This window comes from Halictus rubicundus, chromosome 7 (assembly GCF_050948215.1).
Source record: "Halictus rubicundus isolate RS-2024b chromosome 7, iyHalRubi1_principal, whole genome shotgun sequence".
In the NCBI taxonomy this organism is placed as follows: Eukaryota; Metazoa; Arthropoda; class Insecta; order Hymenoptera; family Halictidae; genus Halictus; species Halictus rubicundus.
The window spans coordinates 5,102,439-5,123,637 of NC_135155.1; the positions used below are offsets into that span (position 1 = coordinate 5,102,439).

Here is a 21,199-nt window from a genome sequence, read left to right on the forward strand (position 1 = left end):
AAGGAACTTGAAAGTTTTCGTTCAAGAAACAATCCCGAAAGAAATAATTGTATCACGTCTCTGAGAGTTTATTGTTACCTCGTACCTAAAATTGCCATTGCTGTTGAACAATTCCTTAAGAATTGCTCAACTATTAAATAGTCGCCGGTAAGTGATGGACTGCGGATTTCTATACAAAATAAAAATAGTCTGCACAAATTGCAAGACACGGGGGCTAGATAAACATTGTTTTCCTGTTCAAATAATTTTGATAGTACCATTTTCGATTTCCTTAAATGTTCTTACTGTTTTGTATCATCTAGATCTAGATGTACAAAATCCGCAGTAACATTGCCCCAGCCATCCGCGATCGAGTACGATAATAATATTTGCCATAATCGATAACGTTGTATCCCAGTCCCATGCATGTGCATACATACACGTATCCGTCTGAAGTGAGAAAAGGAACGCCAATCGAATCGAGTGAGAATAATCGATAATCTACGTATGTATGTATGTATAGAAATAGTAGAACGAGTATACTAATGGTAGTACGATTAAATGATAAACACTCGCTTTTACAGTAGAAATCGATCCCTGGATCGGTTCGATCGTTTCGTTTCGACGGAGTCCAGAAAATCGAGACGACGAAACGAACGAACAAAATTCTGCATTCTACGCGTGCAACCACAACCGCATACACACGCAAACAGACATCTGTGCACATCGATCACAATTCACACACGTTCAAACATACACACACACACACACACACACACACACACACACACACGAAAAGCATGCAAGCACGCACGCACACGTGCGTCTATAAAGGTACGAAGTTACGTATGCATGTAAGAGGATATCGGTCGATGTTTGACAGCGAAAGATAAAGAAATAATGAAATACTTATTTATTAATTACCGTAGACGTCCTGTGTGCAGATCGAAGAATTTACGGAGGTCCTTCTGTTGCTCGTATTATTGCATTGTCGCTTTCATATATGTACATACATATATAGGTGTATATGTATATATCCATATATGATCGGATAAAAATTACGTCGAGACGCGCCTTCGAGCAGAGTTCCGATTGTTTCCTTCGCCCTAGGGAATCCCTAGGGACCCCTCTCTCTCGTCGAGGGGTCTCTTTGTTTTACACGAAAAGAAAAAAGAGAAAAACAAAAAAATACGAAAAACGTATCGTTCGTTCGACGCGATGCGCACCGGCTGCGAAACGCGGATTGTGATTTTCTACGTGTAACGAACACACAAACAAACACACACACACACACACACACACACACACACATACACACACACACGCACGCACACACAATATTAATTTACAAGGACACTTTCCACGTTCCCCCTCAGAAATCTTCGGGTATATTCGACAACGTCGTATATCATACACGTTTCACATTATGTGTGTATTTCTATTCAGGACTCGTGACAATCAAAGGCAACATTTTCTTATGGAGGAAGAATGAACGACCAACAACTAAAACATAATGATAATACTAATAATAATCGTAAGAACAGTAATAAATCGATTCGCAAATGGAAACAGCAGTGTCGAAAAAAAAAAAATAACCACGTGTGTAAAGAACAGGGAAGAACTGCTGAGAGAATATCTGAGGATATTCGAATACCTAATTACGTTCTCGTGATCCGGTTATGCTCATTCGTTGCACTAGCGTATACATTCGCTGTGTACACACGCGCGGATTTTATTTCGTTCTTTGGTAACCTTTTATGAACAAATACCGTTCTTCGATCTCAATGATTTTCTCATCTGTTGTCGAGGTAATCGTGCTGAATAGTACTGCGGATTTTATGCATTTATGAGAAAAAAGCACAATTTCAAGCAGTGAACATATTAAAAAGATTTATGGGCACCAGCGTATTGGTTTTAGCTTAATAAAATAATTAAAGGAAAAAAGAAATTTTTATTTCGCTCCTGTGTCTTGCGATCAATGCAAATATTTTTTATTTTAAAGATCCGCAGTCTAGTTATTTGTTAAAAAGGTGATTCAGACAAGAGGTAGAGTGCACAAATGAGGATCTACCAATTATTCTTAGTTTCGTGAGATATTCGCGAAAATATATTTCACTCTATTTATATTACTTTAAATTTGTTTATAATTCCTCGGTGATACAACTTGCAGTAAATATCTCACACGTACAAAATATGTACAACGACCATAGAAGAATATTTGCGAAAATATTCTTACGTATGATCGAAGAGAATACCGTTCCAATGGTTTCAATGATTTAGCCGAATTTATTTTTAAAGACGCTTTTTGTAAAGTAACTGCATCTGTGACCAGAAAATACGAATGAATAAATGAAATCGGGTGAACTGTGTCGAAGAAATATTTTTGTTAATAAGCTTGACAACCTGTTGAGAGATTGTTGAGACGAAGGGGCGGTATGTTTTTGGAAATATTCGCCGGATCTTTTGTACAATTTGTAACCGGTCAGTCGATGGTAGAAGCGAACATGTTCCTGAGGATTTGGTAAAAGTACGCGCGCGAACGATCGGGGAATTTCCGATTTTTTGAGACCTGCTCGAAACACTCTGCCTCGGAGACGTATCTCTCGATAGTTGGCCTAGTAGTATCGAGTTTCATATTTTTCTCCCGATGACAGTAAATCGTCGAACGATTTATCATCTATTATACGATTATTGACAGTCTCCACAAATTTTATTGATATAAACTTTATCGCTACCGTTGAACGTAAATATACTTAAATAATTATAATGACGATACCTTCGGTAGAATTACGGGCACCAGATTAAACGAAGTAAATATTGCTGGTCAGGTGAATATGAGATGAAATGAAAATTATAGGTACATGGGGGAGGAGAGAGTGGGGCGAGAGAGAGAAATGGTGAGAAAGAGAGAATAGAAGGGAGAGAGCGAAAGGGTCGAGAGAGAAAGAACGAGAGAAAGTGCGAGAGAGAGAGAGAGAGAGAGAGAGAGAGAGAGAGAGAGAGAGAGAGAGAGAGAGAGAGAGAGAGGGAGAATGCGTATGTTTGTGCGAGAGAGTGTGTGTCTGTGAGAGAGAGAGAGAGAGAGAGAGAGAGAGAGAGAGAGAGAGAGAGAGATAGGGAGAGAGAGAGAGAGAGAGAGAGAGAGAGGAGAAAGAAAATGGAGCAACCCATTCGAGTGTCCCGTGAATACGAAGTTTTTAGATGGTTGATAGAATTATTATAGATCGTAAGGGGAAATATAGTATATGACTATGGAGCAGGATTCGCCGGGATGGGGTCGCGTTATAACGAAACAAAGATAGGGTAAAATAAGAATGTAACGAGTCTTTCGACATTACTTTGTTTCTTTCCGTTGCTGTACAACACAATCTTTGCGTGACGAATCGGAAAAATGGAATACCAATTCACGTGCGAACGCATACGCCCGCGATACAAACTGCGTATTGTTTACGTTTTCATCTACTATTGTGTAATTAGAGATTAGAAATGAACATTATAATTACAATAATTCTTGTATTTATTACTATTATTGTTCCTCGGTTACGCGAAAACGTTCGAGAGTGATCCATTTGTACAATCATTGAGTCATTAAAATATGATTATCCAGTACGATTGCTTATTTATTACCCTTCCGTCATCCACGCTCTTCTCCACGAAATACAGAGAATGATCAAATTATTATGAAAACTACTAATTCTATGTTTCGTAGCAAATGGAATTAATATTGTACTTAATAATTCCTCTTTTACTACAAAACTTATTTTTGTAACGTAAGGATTGCGGTGGATGTTTGTGGAATAATAGGAATCGGAGAATCTGAGGACACAAGATATATTTTCCAAAATGTTAATACAAATGATGGGAGATAGGTTTTGTTGTACAGGGTGCGGCGCAAATTAGTCCCCACGATTTTTCAGCCCCTTCGGTTGGTCGGACAGAAAAGTGTTTCGTACCAAAGTTAATCAGTATTTAACCGACAAGAAATTTCAATTTTTTTAATTAAAAAAAAATCGATTTTCAACAAAAAAATCAAGGTCGCTGTCATATCTTTTAATGGAACTGGGTATTTTTAATTTCATAATATTCTAGGCGAAGTCGAAACGAATTCAACGACCTGCTATACGATGACTTTCAGATGACCCTGAAAGAAAATATCGCCATGAAGCAATTGCAATGAAAAACCATTAAGAACAAAATACAGTATACCCCACGGCAGTGGGGATAGTTCTCGGACTTTTATCGGCTAGATATTTGGGACATATATCGAGTAAAGACTAGTACCGTCTCTATGAATTTACGGTCAATTAATATTCCTTTTGATGAATTTTTACTTTATATATGAAAGTTCAAGAAGAAAAGGAGAAGAATATTAAATATTAGGTCTGCTTGGGGCTACTTTTCTAATTCTAATAATCTAATTCTACTATTCCAATAAAATAATATTCACAGAGGCAGAGTTCGTCTTTATGTAATTGTCCCATCTAATAATAATTCGATCACCCACTATACCTTTCCACGAAAATATGAAATGTTTCAGTATAGTAGGACTTCGATTATCCGAACTTCCGATGCCTGAATATTTCAAGCTAAGGTGTAACGCTATTTATTGCGCAAATTAATGAAATTTAAAACAGTAGACAGATTCGAATGATTTAAGAATAACGACGTATTATTTTCAAATTCTTAAAATGATCCGAGAAAGAATTATGGATCTTGCATACACGAAATGTTTGGTGTTGTTCTCCAAGTGATATTACACCTTTCGAACGTGAGCTGTTCGAACGGTTACAAATGGCGTTATATGCACCTGCCCTGATGACTCGCCTCCTCTATAGTAGCATTATCTCCTCCGTTATCGCCGGCCAAAATTATTTCTGCCGCGAGTCAGATAAACGCTTTAGATTAGGCCGGACAATACCAGCGAACAGTCTAATTCCATGCGTTTAATCTTCTCCTTCACCCAGTGATGCTGATAAATCGCAGGTGTGCACGACGCCGCTAATCCAACCGCCGATCGAAAAGATTTTCGATCGTTGTGTTATACCATGACTCTGTACAAGTCTCCCGAGATGCGTCTGTGATCGTTCGTAGGTGACGCGTAATTGCTTTCGCCTCCTGATTGATCGCGGAGTTCAACTCTAAAAGATAAGATGTCGGCACGATTAACTTCATTCGAAGTCGTTTCCCTCCAGTTGTCCCGAGGCAACTGGATAGTGCCGCCGCAAAATTCTGAACAAACAAAAACGCACACCGATGCGAACGTTCTCGGAGTCGTTTTGTGAAATCAATGAGGAGGGTAATTGTTTAAGCAGCCGATGCTGATACGCCCGCGAGCGTGAACGCGGCGAACGAGAAGGTAAGTAAAATGTGTATCTTCGTATCACAGTGGACGATCAAATTATTATGAAAAGATGACACATTACGCGAACACTCTCTCATAACAGTGTGAAATATTATAGTATATTTCTGAATACATTACTCTCGCCTATTTGTATGATATATAATGTACGTCCTTCTTATACTTTAATTAATATATATATATAGAAACTTGTCCTAATTGAATCTAATATATTAAATAGATTGCGGATCTTTATGCAAAATAAAAATTGTCTGCATCGATTACGAGAAATAGAAACCAAGTTGAATGTTATTTCTTCACTTGCTAATCTTAATAGATGAGTAATTGTATATTATTGACGTTTGAAATTTTTTTTAATTTTCCTACAATTTAAAATTTTGTCTGCTCAATTTTGTTATAAATGCATAAAGATCCGCAGTCTAGTATTAAATGATATATCACTTTCAAGTATGTATAAAACTGACCTGCGATCATTAACTGTTAAATATTCCAAAATATATCTTATTCTTACTAACTCACACTGTATACACCATTTTTCATTTTGTCCATGTGAAATCTATACTTCTCAAAAAAAGAAATTAAGCGATCACCTCTTTTAATTCTATTTTCTCTTTTAATAATGCGAATAAATTAGATTCTATAGATTCACAGATTTGTATTTCATTCATTCATTTTTGACAACTATACTGCTTATTTGTATGCAAGATAAAGATAATCTGCATTAATTTCCTCGAATTCTTTAAATGCTTTTACTGTTTTGCATTTTATCTATTGTACACATTTTTATCGTAAACGAATAAAGTCCCTATTGATAATTTTTACTTGAATCCGATAGAGTATAGCAGAATCGGTGTGCAGCATTTGAAATTCGGCAAGAGGTTTATCTAAAAAGCAAGAAAAAATAGGAAAAGCATTCGCAACATGGCGATGCGCACTCGATCAATATTCAACATATTGTTGTTATCGTGTTGCGTTTTATCGCTGGCACAGTGCGATGAGGAACCACGTTGCGTGTGGTATGGAGTTTGTCCTGAAGACGGTATGAATCTGACATGCCGATATGATGGTCCTCCTATAAAGGTCGACAAAACGGACACTTTGAAATTGTTCCGTCAAAGGTGTACGCATTACTTTACAGACACCGGTACGTCTTCATAAGAACATTAAGTATTTTTTGAAAGGTAATACTTGAAGTCACAATAGCTGTCCATCTCATTCCTATTACTTCAGACATAGAGCTTGACTATTATTTATTTAGCAGATCAGATCAGATATAAGTCTGTGTCCTTTTCAGTCTGTCTCGATCAAGTGTTAGCTTACGAAAATACCTTGTTTCAACCTTATTTAATGACATAAACAATTTTTTGGATTAATTCCACCTATTTTAGAAATGGCTCACTGTGTATAGGCCAGAAAGCGTAAAGTTTCACGAGTATCGATTTCGCTCTATCTATCATTCTTTCAGACACGCCGGAATTATGTTGCGACACTGCCAATATGGACACACTGATCAATCAGATGAAGATGGTCGAAGGTATATTCGGCAGGTGTCCAACGTGCGTAAAAAACGCATTCAAATTAATATGCGACATGAGCTGCAGTCCTGTACAAAGTACATTTTTACGAGTAGTTGAAACTCGCAACAATTCTGCCGGTAACGCATACGTGTCAGAGATTGAGGTAGGTTCACGTTTATATTTACAATTAGACTCGGTTTATACTTAAATTCAGAAAAATGTTAGAACAAAGTCAAAAAATTGTTTCTGATATTTGAAACCCGAAGCGTGTTCCCATTATCGTTTATCAAATTTTCGTCAAGAGTAAATAAGATCCACCTTAATGTCTACATAGTGCCATTTAAAAGAGTCCGGGTGACCCCTTGACTTTCCATTGAAATGAAACTTTTTTTCAAATTGCTAATGATGCGATTCGTACACCATTGAAAACTGATTAACTTTTGTTTGAAACATTTTTTGTCAGGCTTAAGAGCCAAGGGTAGTCACGTGACTTTTTCGCAGAGAATCAAGACAAAATATAGCTTAATTTGTAGCCGGAGATATTTTCTAGCGCACGCTGCTCTCGATTTCATCCAAGAAACTCATCAATTTTGGCCTACTTCTAACACTTGTACAACCAAATGTTTGCATAATCTCGTCAGCTAATGACCAGCGCGTGCTAGATTGATCCTTCCTCTTTCGAACGAGCCCTTTCCCAGCGAAAAATATTCTTATACAAGGACGAAAAGTTGAGTTGCACGTAAAACCATTTTTCGCCAATTTTTGTCGGTAACGTGGTCACTCTACCTTATCGCGAATCTACGGAGTCTTGGCTCTTAAGCACTTGAGTCACTAAATTGTCGACCACCCTGTACATTTTGATCCTTCTATGTCTTAGGCATATGTCGCAGAAGATTATATGAACAATACTTACGATTCTTGTAAAGATATCGTTCACCCAGCAAGCGGAAATTTAGCTATGGATTTGGCATGCGGAGCTAACGGTGCCCGCGGATGCTCGGCCAAAAAGTAAGAACACAGATTTAACAGGACATTATTAGTACAACATAGTTATAAATTGATATCAGAAGAAAACCGTCTTGTAACGATTGCAACGGATGATTCAACTCATATGACAAACGACTGTTTTACAAATTTGTTTCTCGCGCTATGCTACATCGAAATTAGTTGATTTTGATATGACAGTAAGGCTAATTTCGTCCAAGATCAGTTTTTTTCAGCGATATTAATGTCATCGATCTTTTTTATTATCACGAAGAGAGATCGAGATTTACATGATATTGTTGATGCAGGTGGTACGAGTTCCAAGGTGATCCAGATGCAAATGATTTCATAGGTTTCCGACTGCATTTCATTCCTAATAACACGTTCTGGAATGAACCAACGACACCATGTAGTGACAGATCCAATGTAAGTCTGCGAAAATACATTTCGTATTATGATACGGTATTTGACTTAAAAATGTAATAAAATCAGAAATAAAAATTAGCTTCTCTGTTTCAAATATTTAAGAGACAAGTATATAGACTTTTCAGACCGACTGTAAGTACAGTGAATTCTCGATATATGTCAACAACATACCCGAGCCGTGTTATGTTTATACTCCTCTGCGTCCGAGGCCTCTCGAGCTTCGTGTCCCCTCGCGGGGTATACCCCGCGATAGTGCGGATAATTCCGCGACATTTGTCATCCAGGCCTTGGCGACATATATAGAGAGATCACTGCAGTTCGGATTTAAATGAAAGATATTCAACCATTTATGAATCATTCAATAGGGTTTATCGGCATGTAGCTGTACCGACTGTCCATCCGGTTGCGATTACGCAGTAAACCTTGAGAAGAATGATTTTCTCATTTTTGGAGTTGAAGGTTACGGAGTGATAGCAGGCATTTTTTGCATTCTATACGTTTTGGCTGCTGTTGTCTCTTACATGCTTTGCAGAAGACTATGTAGACGTCCAGGTACCTAACTACCTAATTCTACATGAACATGAACATTCAACCGACCCCTATTTTTTCAAGTTAATTTGCTTTTCGTTGTCAAATTGTTATTATAATTATTGCAAACTTTAACCAGAATACCTAATAGATTTTGCATAAAAATCTTTCGAAGAAGTCTTTAAACTAAGATCAAAAAAAGTCGTTAAACCCATGCATTTAAAAAACGGTAAAATAAAAAATAAATAGCAATACAATTGGATCAGTAGCTTGTATATTGTGCTTCTACATTGTGCACTTGTTAGAGATATTCTAGGAACCATAAAGATTTCAAATGGCTGCAATCGATTTTTTATCTATAAATCGGAAACTCTCTTTCAACATGTGAATTTATTGATCGATAATCTACTGTTGATAGCCCCAGATCCTTCGTTTGAAGAAGGCTCGGATTCAGAGATTGAGGACGTATCAGAAGGGATATGTCGCGGAAATATTCAGAAGCTGTTTCGCGACCTGTTCCGCGTTTGCGGCAAAGGTACAGTTTTCCTAATCGTACAAGATGTCTCAAACTTAGTTATCCCTTTGAAATCACTTTTGAAATCAAGCAAATACACCGGTGATTATGAAAATAGTTTAACAAAAGTCAAAATTCCAACCAAACAGATCAGTTCGCTTATTATGTATAATGTCGATTCAGGGTAGGGTAGAGGATGATTCTATACGTAAAAATATGCGTCGAAAAAAGCAATAATATTTTTTTTCATTTGACGCCTCGTTTTAGTAGAATATGCAGGAAGTAGAATTGGTTAGTCATGATCAGACGCGTCAGAGTTCTCTCGAAAACGAGGCGTCGAACGAAGAAATTTTATTAGTTTTTTCGACTTGTTTTTACATGTATAAAATGCACCCCGTAGAAAATGGTACAAAATTCAAGCCCGATAACTGATTTCGAGACTCCATCCATCGCGACTTAGAAGTTTTCTAATAATTTCTAATCACCGCACGCGTATTTTTCGCGCCCTCTGTTCTTACGTATTACAGTGTTTGCAACATATCCGGCGATGACGCTTTTTCTTTGTTCGTACGTGATACTGGGCCTGAGCTACGGAATCACACAGCTGATCGTGGTTAGCGATCCCATCGAAATTTGGGCTGCACCCACCAGCAGGGCGAGGCTCGAAAAAGACTACTTTGACTCTCATTTTCAACCCTTCTACAGAACAGAGCAAATTTATATCAAGACTGTCGGAATCGACAAGGTAAACTAATAATTCATTCCTTTCGACGCGCAAATTTCTTTCTAGAAGGATATGCAATCTTGACAGCTTCAAAAAAAAAAGTCGAAAATCTTATTTCCTTCTCTGAAGTTAGATCCACTACACAGGTTGCTCTAGTATCTATGGTACAACCGTGTAAATTTTCCTTTCTAAAACAGACATTTTAAAGATTTTGTTGTCCTACACTCTCTAATTCAACTCCCAGCTTCAAGGGCTGTTTTCACCCCTTCGATGTCATAGATGACCGATAAAAAAGATACGAGTCCGATATTTTTCTAAGAACCATCTCTCACATAAATGTTCCTATACTACGAAATTTTCCATTCGGAAACACACATTGTAAAAAATGTATTGTTCTTCGCCCTCTAAATCACCCTCTGTATATCGTTTCGGCTTCCAAGGTTGCATAGTACTTTAATGTTCGCGCACTTGATCTTGAAAATCTATTTTGAACATAGGTGCGGCACAACGTCACGAATGGTCCCCTCGAATTCGGCCCTGTCTTTGACAGGACATTTTTGCTCAAGGTTTTCGAGCTCCAAAGTAAAGTTCTTCAGGTAAATTTTTACAAGCTTTTCTGGTTCGTCCTTACTCGCGTGCAGCTTTAGGTGAAACCGAGTCTGCTTGCAGCTTGGACAAGAGGAAGGTGAAGGATTGGAACGCATTTGTTACGCTCCAATTCGAAATGACTTTACCGGACCCACTACTGTGAATCACTGTACCATACAGAGCGTTTGGGGATATTTCCAAAACAATGTCAATAAGGTTACGGAAGGAGACGATTATTTAAATCATTTGTTCGAGTGTGCGCAGTGAGTAGCCGTTATATTATTATCCACGGCATTATTAAATTGTTTGCTGTAGATACAGCCGATCCAAGATCAATTTAAACTGCGATAATTTCGTGAAAAAAAAGATCGTACGACGATTTTGGACTCATTTTAATGCTGGAAATCTCTAGTTTCACGAGCCATCGTTCATTTTGTTTTGAGTTTTTTTCGTGATGCAACTAGCGAGAGACTGAACACAGCAAAGGAACACTTTGAAACCACCGTAAATTTAAAGATTGATAATTGCATAAAGCATAAAGCGATAATAGAGACTAAAGATAGAGATTAAAAATAGAGTAAAAATAGAGCATAAAAAATTGGACATTCCATTTTAAAAAACAAAGGTCACCTCTATATCTTCTCTATGCCTCCACTTGTAAGAATATCATTTATACCATACTATGTAGTTTTTTAAACCCTACAACTTCTGTACGTAACATTTTCTTGTATTGTTTGAAATAACCAAGCTATTTAAGTGGACAGAGCTCGTGGGACACACTGTATATTTTCTCATGTCACAAAGTAACAATTTTGAGTCGGACAACTCCTTTTTGTTTTTGAAGAAACGCGTTGAGTATGTCGTGTGTTGCGCCGTACGGAGGACCGGTTTTCCCAGCCATAGCTTACGGAGGATTTCTTCGCGAGGATGACTTTATCTACGACGCGAAAGACTATATGAAAGCAACGGGGCTGGTTTTATCGTTCATGGTGTCGAACTCGAGGAACAAATCTGTAATCGCGGCCGCAGAAAAATGGGAACAAAGGTAACGCAAGCGTACCGTATAATTTTCGAAACTTGCCAGAAAATGCTCCATTAGGATTGCGAATGTGTTTATCGAAGGAATTATTGACGCGCATACTAAACACGAAAGATGGTATTGTGTATACCGGGTGTCACCGATCTGGTGGTAGCAAGGAGATGAATTTACATGAAAAAATAAGTTGAAGAGAAAGGACAATTAGTTTTTTCGTTTGAGGCTTCCTTCTCGAGAAAAATGAGAAAAATAAGTAGAAACGGTAGGTCATGATCAGACGCGTCAGCCAATACCTATTAGGTGTACAAATGTTTATAAACAACTAAAATACATTCTATTCTCTAAAACAATCTCCGTCACTGTTTACGCATTTACTCCATACTTACAAGTAATTAATATAAAGAATCGAAATCAAAATGAAGAAACAGTTGAGTAGCCACGAGAGCCACGAATTCATTTGTACAGCTAACAATTAATAAATGATAAATAGAGGCCTTAAACGAGACAAAAACATTATTCGTCGTTTCTCAACTTATTTTTTCACGTAGATTCACCTCCCTGCGGCTCGTACCGCCATGATCGATGACACCCGATCTTTCAAACAAATACGACAGAAGATTTAACGATTCAGGTTCATTGACTTCATGAAAGAATGGGATGCTACAGAGCGACCGGACTATATGGACATCGCGTACACAACTGAAAAATCAATTCAAGATGAATTAGAACGATCGTCGCGGGCGGAAGCGATGACGGTGGTTTTCAGCTACATATTAATGTTCATTTACGTAGCCTTAGCTCTGGGTAAAATACAGTGCTCCATCAAACGATGCCTCGTAAGCTGTTTTCCATTTGTATAAACAATACTGCTTTGGGGAGCCACCTGTAATGACTTCAAGGTGGATCATCAAGGACGCAGGACACTAGGTCAAGCCTAGCACAGACCCCGATTAACAATTTTACATTTATGTTCATTTAACGTCCGCAGTTATGCATCTCCTATGGAACATAGTCTAGTTTCTATTTACACTTTTTGAAAAACTACCGATGCAGAACGAAACGATTGTAGACCTAGATCTTTTTTTGTTTAACGTGGTGGTAGTCGCTCAGATTCTCGTACGTTAGTTGTAAAAAAAAATGTACAATATAAAGATATGGTATAAATAATTATAGCAATTTTTAAATAATTTCTAAATCATTTATGAACAATACATTAGTATAAAGATTTATAATAACATATTCCTGATCAGAGGTGGTTCCCCTAAACAGTATTAAATTCCCCCAATGCTTTGTTTTATTGTGCTCCGCGTACATAGTTTCTTTGGTCTTGCGATTTCAGCTAACCAGTAAAATAATGCTGAGCATTGGCGGAATCGTGGTGGTAATGGCGTCCGTGGCTTGTTCGCTCGGCCTGTTCGGTTACGTTGGGGTGTCCACGACGTTGCTCACGATAGAGGTCAGTACAAAACCAAGCGAAAAAGCAAGAGAAAACAAGTGGATAACAAGTGAAACAATGTTGCAACAACGAATTGTTCGTCGTACGCAGGTGATCCCGTTCTTAGTGTTAGCCGTAGGGGTAGACAATATCTTCATATTGGTCCAAACACTCGAGAGGACTCCGAAACCCGTCGATAGAACAATACCGGAGCACATAGGAAACATTTTGGCCGAGGTGGGTCCGTCGATGTTGCTCACCAGCACGTCCGAGTGTCTCTGCTTTTTGGTCGGTTAGTATTGTTAAAGTTTAAAAAATCCCCGGAAAGTCATGTAAAATTAAAGTAATTTAACCATTTTAATCAGAACTACAGGGTTAAGTACATATGTACCGGATTAATAATTGATACGCTTTTCTTTCAGGAACATTGTCCTCCATGCCAGCAGTGAACACTTTCGCCCTTTACGCTTCGCTGTCCATTTTGATCAATTTCTTGTTACAAACGACGGCATTCATCAGCCTCTTATCGTTGGACGCGCAAAGATTACAGGCATAACATTTTAACGCTGATGCACCGCGGTTCGAAACCGTAAAAACGCTAGTTACATACACGCATTTTCCACGAAATTAAACGATATTTAAACATAGGCAATTTTCAAGAATCGAATGTTTAGTGTTAAAACTCTTCTTGGATATACTGTATAAGAATCTATTCTGATCAGTGGCCGGGTTTAGCTTTTTTGTTGATAAGCTTATGAGAGTTTTCTTGCAACTTCTATTTCTAACTTGAGTTTGAAGGCTCCAAAATTTTTACCGCTTCACTTGAGCCGTCACTGATTCTGATTAGTAGAATTTGCGTTTCTACAAACCCGAACCACTGTGTAAGGTATACTACTCGTAAGGAAGATCGTGCAATTATTGAAGAACGATGTCTGCTATTCCAGAACAACTACTTGGATGTGCTTTGTTGTGTCAAAGTAAAAAATAACGAGGACGTTAAAGTTGCCGAGAACTTCGGTATCGTCCAAACGATATTCAAACGGTTTTACACGCCTTTCATCATGAAGAAGCCGGTCAGGATAATCGTGTTGATTCTATTTTTCGCCATGCTGATAACACATGCTGTGGTACTGCCGAGAATTGGCATCGGTTTGGAGCAAAAGCTTTCAATGCCAATGGACTCTTACGTTTTGAAGTATTTCCAGGTACATAACGTGTCCCATTGTTTCAAGGCGTCGAGTGCTGTTAGGTGTACAAATTAATTCGTGTGCATGGCTTCGTAAATTTGTTGTTCATCTACAGACAACCAAAACACAATCCCCCATCATTTTCTGTACGTTCACATCACCTTACACAGGCAACCGATAAACACAGTGAAAATTGAATTTAAAGGAAAGTTCGAAGCGGCTAATGGCGGGGGCCACGAAATAATTTGTACACCTAATGCGATGTTCACATTGCCGTTGAATAGGCAAAAAATTGTTGACAAAAACCAGTAGATGTACCGCCCTGCGGTAGTGGGGATAATTCCGCGATGTTTATCATCGAGGCCTCGGCGACATATATAGGGAAATCAGTGTATTCAACTTCTATATTATTCTCGACTTCTTAAAATGATTAGAGGAAGAAAAACAAATTTTTATTTGACTTCTGTTACTTGCCATTGATACCGACAATTTTTAGCGTTGCACAAAGATCCGCAGTTTAGCGACGAAGACGATAATGTATAATTAATGCTTCCAGTATATGAACGATCTCTTGTCGATGGGTCCGCCCGTTTACTTTGTGCTCACTCCTGGGCTCAATTATAGTAACAGAGAAGTTCAAAACGTGATTTGCGGAGGACAAGGATGCAACGACGATTCGATGTACACGCAAATATATTCGGCTGCGAAACAACCCGAAAAGTACGTATCTTTATTTGTTATGTTTGGGACGTTCGTACTTAGGCCAATACAATGTACAATGTCATACCGTTCCAGAAATTTCGGATCCTCCGAGAGGTATCCATTTTTAAAACAGTATGACATTTTATTCCAATATTGCGAGAATATTAATTTCGAAAACATCTGAACAGCATGATTTTAGTAACCAGTACCTGCCACATATAAATCGTAATGATTTGTCTGCAAAATTATACTTATCCATAAGATGGTAAATTTTCTTTTGGAGATAATGAAACACTGAAAATAAATTCTTCTTTTGAACAGTACAAAAATCTTCGTCAACTTTTAGTTGCATATTGTGTAGTATATCAATGATATGTTATTATACAAATATATTAATATACCAATACGGTAATACACTATCGTCTCGATCTATTACAGATCATATTTGTTAAGAGCAGCTTCATCTTGGATAGACGATTACATCGATTGGACTATCAGTTCAGGCTGTTGCAAATACTTTAAGAATAATCAGTCTTTCTGCCCGCACAACACAGGTAAATAATAACCGAATCCTTTTGCTTAATGTTTTACGAACAATTTATCTAATCAATCTTATTGCTTATAAAGTGTTGGAAAAATAATTTGAAGGCGAACAAATTAAGTTTCAAAATTGACATAGAGCAAACACTACACGCGATAAAGTACTGGGTGTCCTTAAAATGTTGTATTTCCTTGAGAAAGGTGATTCCTAAGGTCATTTGAAATAACTTTTTTCTTTACGGAAATGTTTCGCCCGGCTTCGTTAAAGAGTTATTAACGAAAAACACGGACCAATCGGAGCGCGGCTACAGCAGACCTATCGCCGAGCCGGAACCCGCCAACTATAGCCAGCTCTTGATTGGTCCGTGTTTTTCGTTAATAACTCCAGAACGAAGCCGCGGAGAACATTTTCGTAAAGGGAAAAGTTATTTCGAATGACCTTAGAAATCACACTTTTCAAGAAAATACAACATTTTGTGGACACTCTGCATGTTAGAGAAATTACAAAACTCAAAGGGAAAAAATTTGACCATTACCTTTGCACTAACACTGTAATAACACGGAAAAACACGTAGTATGGAACATCGTAAACTCTCGATAAAGAAGTAACGAATTTTAAATGTAATTATGTATAAAACAGTTTCCTTGTATATCTCGTGATCTTGTATATACAAAAGTATATTTTTGAAATTTCTTTCAGGCGGCGGCTTGTGTTCGGAATGTCCCATCGAGATAAACGATTCTCGACCAGTCGCAAGCAGCTTTCGGAAATATGTATCCTACTTCCTGCAAGACATACCTGATCCCCAGTGCATAAAGTCTGGTAGGCCCGCGTATCTAGATGTAAGATTATCTTTTCTTTTATATTTTCATATCTTCAAACACATAGGGTAAGGGACCCAATTACTGTGGGGGTGCCAATTACTGTACCTATATTAATTATATTTATTTTTAAAGCATAATGTATATTTGAAAAATATACAGGCTGTTTTACCTAACTCGAGCATCTATAATATCTCGCTTGTTTTTTATGATAGAAAAAAATTGCAGAGGAAAACAGTAATTGGCTCAGAGGGGCAAATATTATAATAGGCAAAAAAATGTGTTCAAGGTTATATTTTTTGAGATTTCAAGGTCATCGAATTTTTTTTTAAATGGAATGATGGCCAAGGTCAAGACGAATCCAACGGCCTGTAATATTATGACACATGATATGACACATATTATGACGCCCTGTTACATAACACATATTCCATATATATTAACTGATTAACTTCATTATGCTTTAAAAAAAACGTATAATTAATATACAAATAGTAATTGGCACCCCCACAGTAATTGGGTCCCTTACTCTAGTAGGAACTCCAATAAACACACGTTCGAATTGTAATCTTTCAGGGAATGGAGTATTACTATGACAGGGACGGATTGATAGATGTTGGCGATACTTACTTCATGGGTTATCATACTCCGTTGAAGAAGTCCTCGGATTGGTACGAAGCCTTGAAATCTGCCAGGTTGATAGCTGATCAGATTACGACGATGATTAATGAGAAAAATTTCGGGAGTAAGGAGATAACTGTATTTCCATACAGGTGGGTTTCACGCATTTCGATTATTTTTTAGACACATGCTACTAAAAGAAATGAATGTTGGCCTGCAAGTGTAGCGGCTTTGAGATTTAAAATGAGTCCAAATTTATTATTGTACTATTTTTTTTTTAACGAAATCATCACAGCTCAAATATCCACAATTTTTTGAGAATCGGAAATTTAGTGTACAAATACTTTTTGAGCTCACTGTGGATACATTAATATGTATTAATAGCTTATAATTAGTATTGTGTCTACAAGAAGTTATTTTTTCGTTTTCAGTGTGTTCTACGTCTATTACGAGCAGTATCTGACAATCTGGAGAGAAGCTGTATCATCCTTGGGTTTCTCGCTTTGCATCATCTTTTTAGTCACCGCACTTTTGACAGGGTTCTCGCTATTTTCGGCAGTGATGGTGGTACTGACGGTACTCATGATCATCGTGAACATAGGCGGTCTCATGTACTGGTGGAACATTGAATTAAATGCAGTATCTCTCGTCAATTTAGTAATGGCACGTAAAAATTTGGTGATTAAGTCTTATACAGTCTTTTCTCGATATATGTGTCAAATGTCTGGCCTATAATTGTCCGAGAACTATCCCCACTACCGCGGGGTGTACCCCGTGAGGAGCCACGAGCTCGAGAGGACTCGGACGCCGAGGAGTGCAAACACAGTACGAATCGGGTATATCGGTGTGAGACCAGGAGACCACTACCAATCCAATAACAAAACTTCTTTGTTTCTCATTATTTTTTTATGAGACTTTCGCCAACATATTCGTGGCATTTTTCTAATGAAAATGATACCAGACATGACATAATTCCGATGATATTTACTAGTGTAATGAAAGAAGTGCCTCCTGAACGATATTTGTCACTGGGTAGACCCGTGTTGTGGACATACATCGAGAAAACACTGTATCTTCGTCGTATATTTTCACTGAACTTTTTCACGAAATTTGAGATACTAATCAACGTGAATCTGTTTTCATAGGCTGTCGGCATCTCCGTCGAATTCTGCAGTCACATTATTCATTCTTATTTGCATTCCAAAGGAACAACGAGCCTGGACCGAGCTACGGAGACGCTTAACGAAATGGGAAGTTCTGTAAGTACATGCCCATTAGTATGTACGAGATGTACACGATATTTGTAAATATATTGGTGGGAGAATACTAATCCAATGACAAAACTAAAAATTGGCGTCGGACGCCTCTCGAGCTTCGCGACCCTTCACAGGGTATACCCCGCGGTAGTGGGGATAATTCCGCGACGTTTATCATCCAGGCCTTGGCGACATATATAGAGAAATCACTGTATGAATAATGTATGTCCACAGGTTTTCTCCGGCATTACTTTGACCAAGATCATAGGAATCATTGTACTAGCATTCTCGAAAACTCAAATCTTCCAAGTATTCTATTTCCGGATGTACTTGGGTATTGTATTGTTCGGTGCTGCACACGGTCTGATACTTTTGCCTGTATTACTGAGTCTCATAGGTAAGAAACCCTTGACGACACCTTGAATCGAATGTTACACGTTACATTGCATTATTATAAACATTAATCGATCACAGGACCCTCAAAATCCTCCGGACCCAGGCGTAACAACCGGAAAATGAAACCAACTAACGGATTCTGAGCAACAGTATGGCTGTGGTTTTTTAACTATAGGTCAACAAACGAGACAACAATTAAACGAAACTGTAATTGTTTACTGATGACAAGCCAAACGCGAAGTATATTACATGTCACTGGCTTGCCTCTACATTTGCATTCGAATTTAGAATAATTACATCACTTTGACAAGACCGGAAAGAATCCCTAAATTGATCCTTAGACAACGGACCATTCTTGTAACTATACTGTTACATAATGTCTCAGCTAATTGGATCATATAAGCATGTTCACTGTTGTATGATTACAATTTTAAGTCCTTCGTATCAATTTGACACATTTTTCACGTAAAGGATGATGTTATTCTGCCATTTGTAGAACAATTGATCTGAAACTTCGTGATTCTTATTTTTTTAACATAAAATATATATACAACATATATATAAATAATCATGCGACAAAACAATGTAACAACGTTCGTTACAAAAAGGGCCTTTAACGACTAGTCCATTATTTCATAATTGTTACACGACAATTACGCGTGCATTGTACGACGACCCTTCAGACTGCAGCTAGACATGTATAGCTTTGAACATTGGCGTAAACTTGAAGAAGAGACGGAGAGACGTTATGTATTCTCTTCGTTCTTCCCTAAGCTAAGAACTATAAATCTAAGAACGATAAGATCGAAACAAAACGAAGTCAAACGCGAGCGAACGAAATTGAGAAATGCGAATATGCGAGCAACATATTGTACAAGTATTTATTACTTTATTTTCAATCAAACAATTATTAAAGATCGTTATTTATCAATTCATTTAATTTCATGTTTTACCATTGTATCAATTTAACACACGGGGAACAACATTAAGTTGCAGAAATGAAGGGCGAATGAGGGTTAACAAGATTTCAAAGTCATCGTTTTTTTTTTTTTTTATTGAAACCTTATATTTTTCTTGGGTATTACAGTAGAGCATAAACGGGCGATTCCAACGACTACAATAACCATACCATTCCGATTATTTAACCTCGAGATATGTAGTACGAAGTTATCTCAGTCCAAATACTCACCCTCTGTCTTCTGTTTACGGCAGGGCCGTCTCTTCGTCTCGGTCCCCATCCCAACGAAGATCATCGTTTTTCCTCGAGAAGGTCAACCTGGGAAAATGTCCTCGCCTCAAGTGTCCAAGTGCAACTGCAACGTCTGCAACCAAGGACATTGCATTAAATGAACAGTGCTATCGTTTCCCGAGAGTTCGATCACCTTCTCTTCAGAGGTTCCTGAACATCTTGCCCTTGATGTCCATTTCTTATTATTTCATCATTCAGAATTACTTCTTCGAAGTTTACATTCGAATAATTTTGTAAAAACTTTCTTCCGACTTCGATCATCTCTCCGGAAGGCCATGCAGAAAGTGCCTGCACTCGTATTGCACATTCGATACTAAAAATGTGGAGCATATTATATTTAACTCACGCAACCTCTTGACCAAACACAGCGTGAGCTAAATATAACTCGCATAGCGTTCAACGTATTAGGTTGCAGATTCATTCCGTAGGTTTACATCGTCGGAGCAACACGCGCGAAGTTTCGTTGTCAATGTATTCCGACAGTTGAGTTTATATTATTTTCGTGTTTCTGTTCGGTCCTCCTCGTTACCATGGCGGAAAGGTTCGTTTTTCACGGGGGAGAACAGAAACGCATTCAACAAGCGTACGACAAGTACGTCGATATGAGCGACGAGGATGTGGACGACCCCTTCGAAGGTGATCGTTCTGAGAGCGACTATGTATCATCGGAGTCCGGGTCAGAGTACAGCGAACAAGAACAACCGATTCTGAAACGGGTGAAATTGGCGAGAAAAATTATTGCGGTGAAATCATTAACCACATCTCCTCATGACGCCAAAAGCGAGTCTTTCGAAGGTGCAAACGACGAAGATGAAGAACTTCTTACATGGACTACTGTAACAGGACGGCACCTAAAGGTGTTCGATTTCAAGTTAGCAAATTCCGGCGTTCCGCCGATGATCGCAGATTCGTTGGCACGAAAGAAGCCTTATGATTTCTTCAAATATTTCCTCACCGACGAAATTATCGAATATATCGTAATCGAGACGAATAGATACGCTCAACAAATGTCAGGAAATGCGAACATTTCCCGGCACTCTACGTTCAAAAAATGAAAGCCTGTAACAGCTGATGAACTCGCGACTTTCCTGGGTATCATACTTTGGACGGGCTTGGACAGAAAACCGCGACTCACGGATTATTGGTCGAAGAATATACTTTACGCCAATGAGGTGAAGAAACTAATGCCAAGAAACCGGTTCGAATTAATACTACGCACATGGCATTTTTCCGACAACCAGAAATGCCTGAAAAGCGATCACCTTTTCAAGATTCAACCGCTAATCGATCGCTTGCTAGAAAGATTTCAAACTGCCATTGTTCCGTACAAAGAGGT

General features: G+C 38.1%; 1 protein-coding gene across 1 annotated transcript; it reads left to right on the plus strand.

The window, feature by feature from the left end:
- Positions 1-4,716: 4,716 nt before the first annotated feature.
- On the plus strand, positions 4,717-19,537 carry LOC143355564 (NPC intracellular cholesterol transporter 1 homolog 1b). Its single transcript, XM_076790479.1, has 24 exons — positions 4,717-5,335; positions 6,174-6,482; positions 6,804-7,018; positions 7,733-7,863; positions 8,148-8,265; positions 8,631-8,817; positions 9,212-9,328; positions 9,835-10,052; positions 10,529-10,627; positions 10,701-10,882; positions 11,464-11,664; positions 12,287-12,491; positions 12,995-13,111; positions 13,202-13,382; positions 13,513-13,640; positions 14,035-14,295; positions 14,834-14,997; positions 15,418-15,533; positions 16,220-16,362; positions 16,918-17,114; positions 17,394-17,625; positions 18,108-18,221; positions 18,453-18,615; positions 18,693-19,537. Exons 2-24 carry the CDS (start codon positions 6,260-6,262, stop codon positions 18,755-18,757), a joined length of 3,777 nt encoding a protein of 1,258 aa, XP_076646594.1. The 5' UTR covers positions 4,717-5,335; positions 6,174-6,259; the 3' UTR covers positions 18,758-19,537.
- The last annotated feature ends 1,662 nt before the right edge of the window (positions 19,538-21,199 follow it).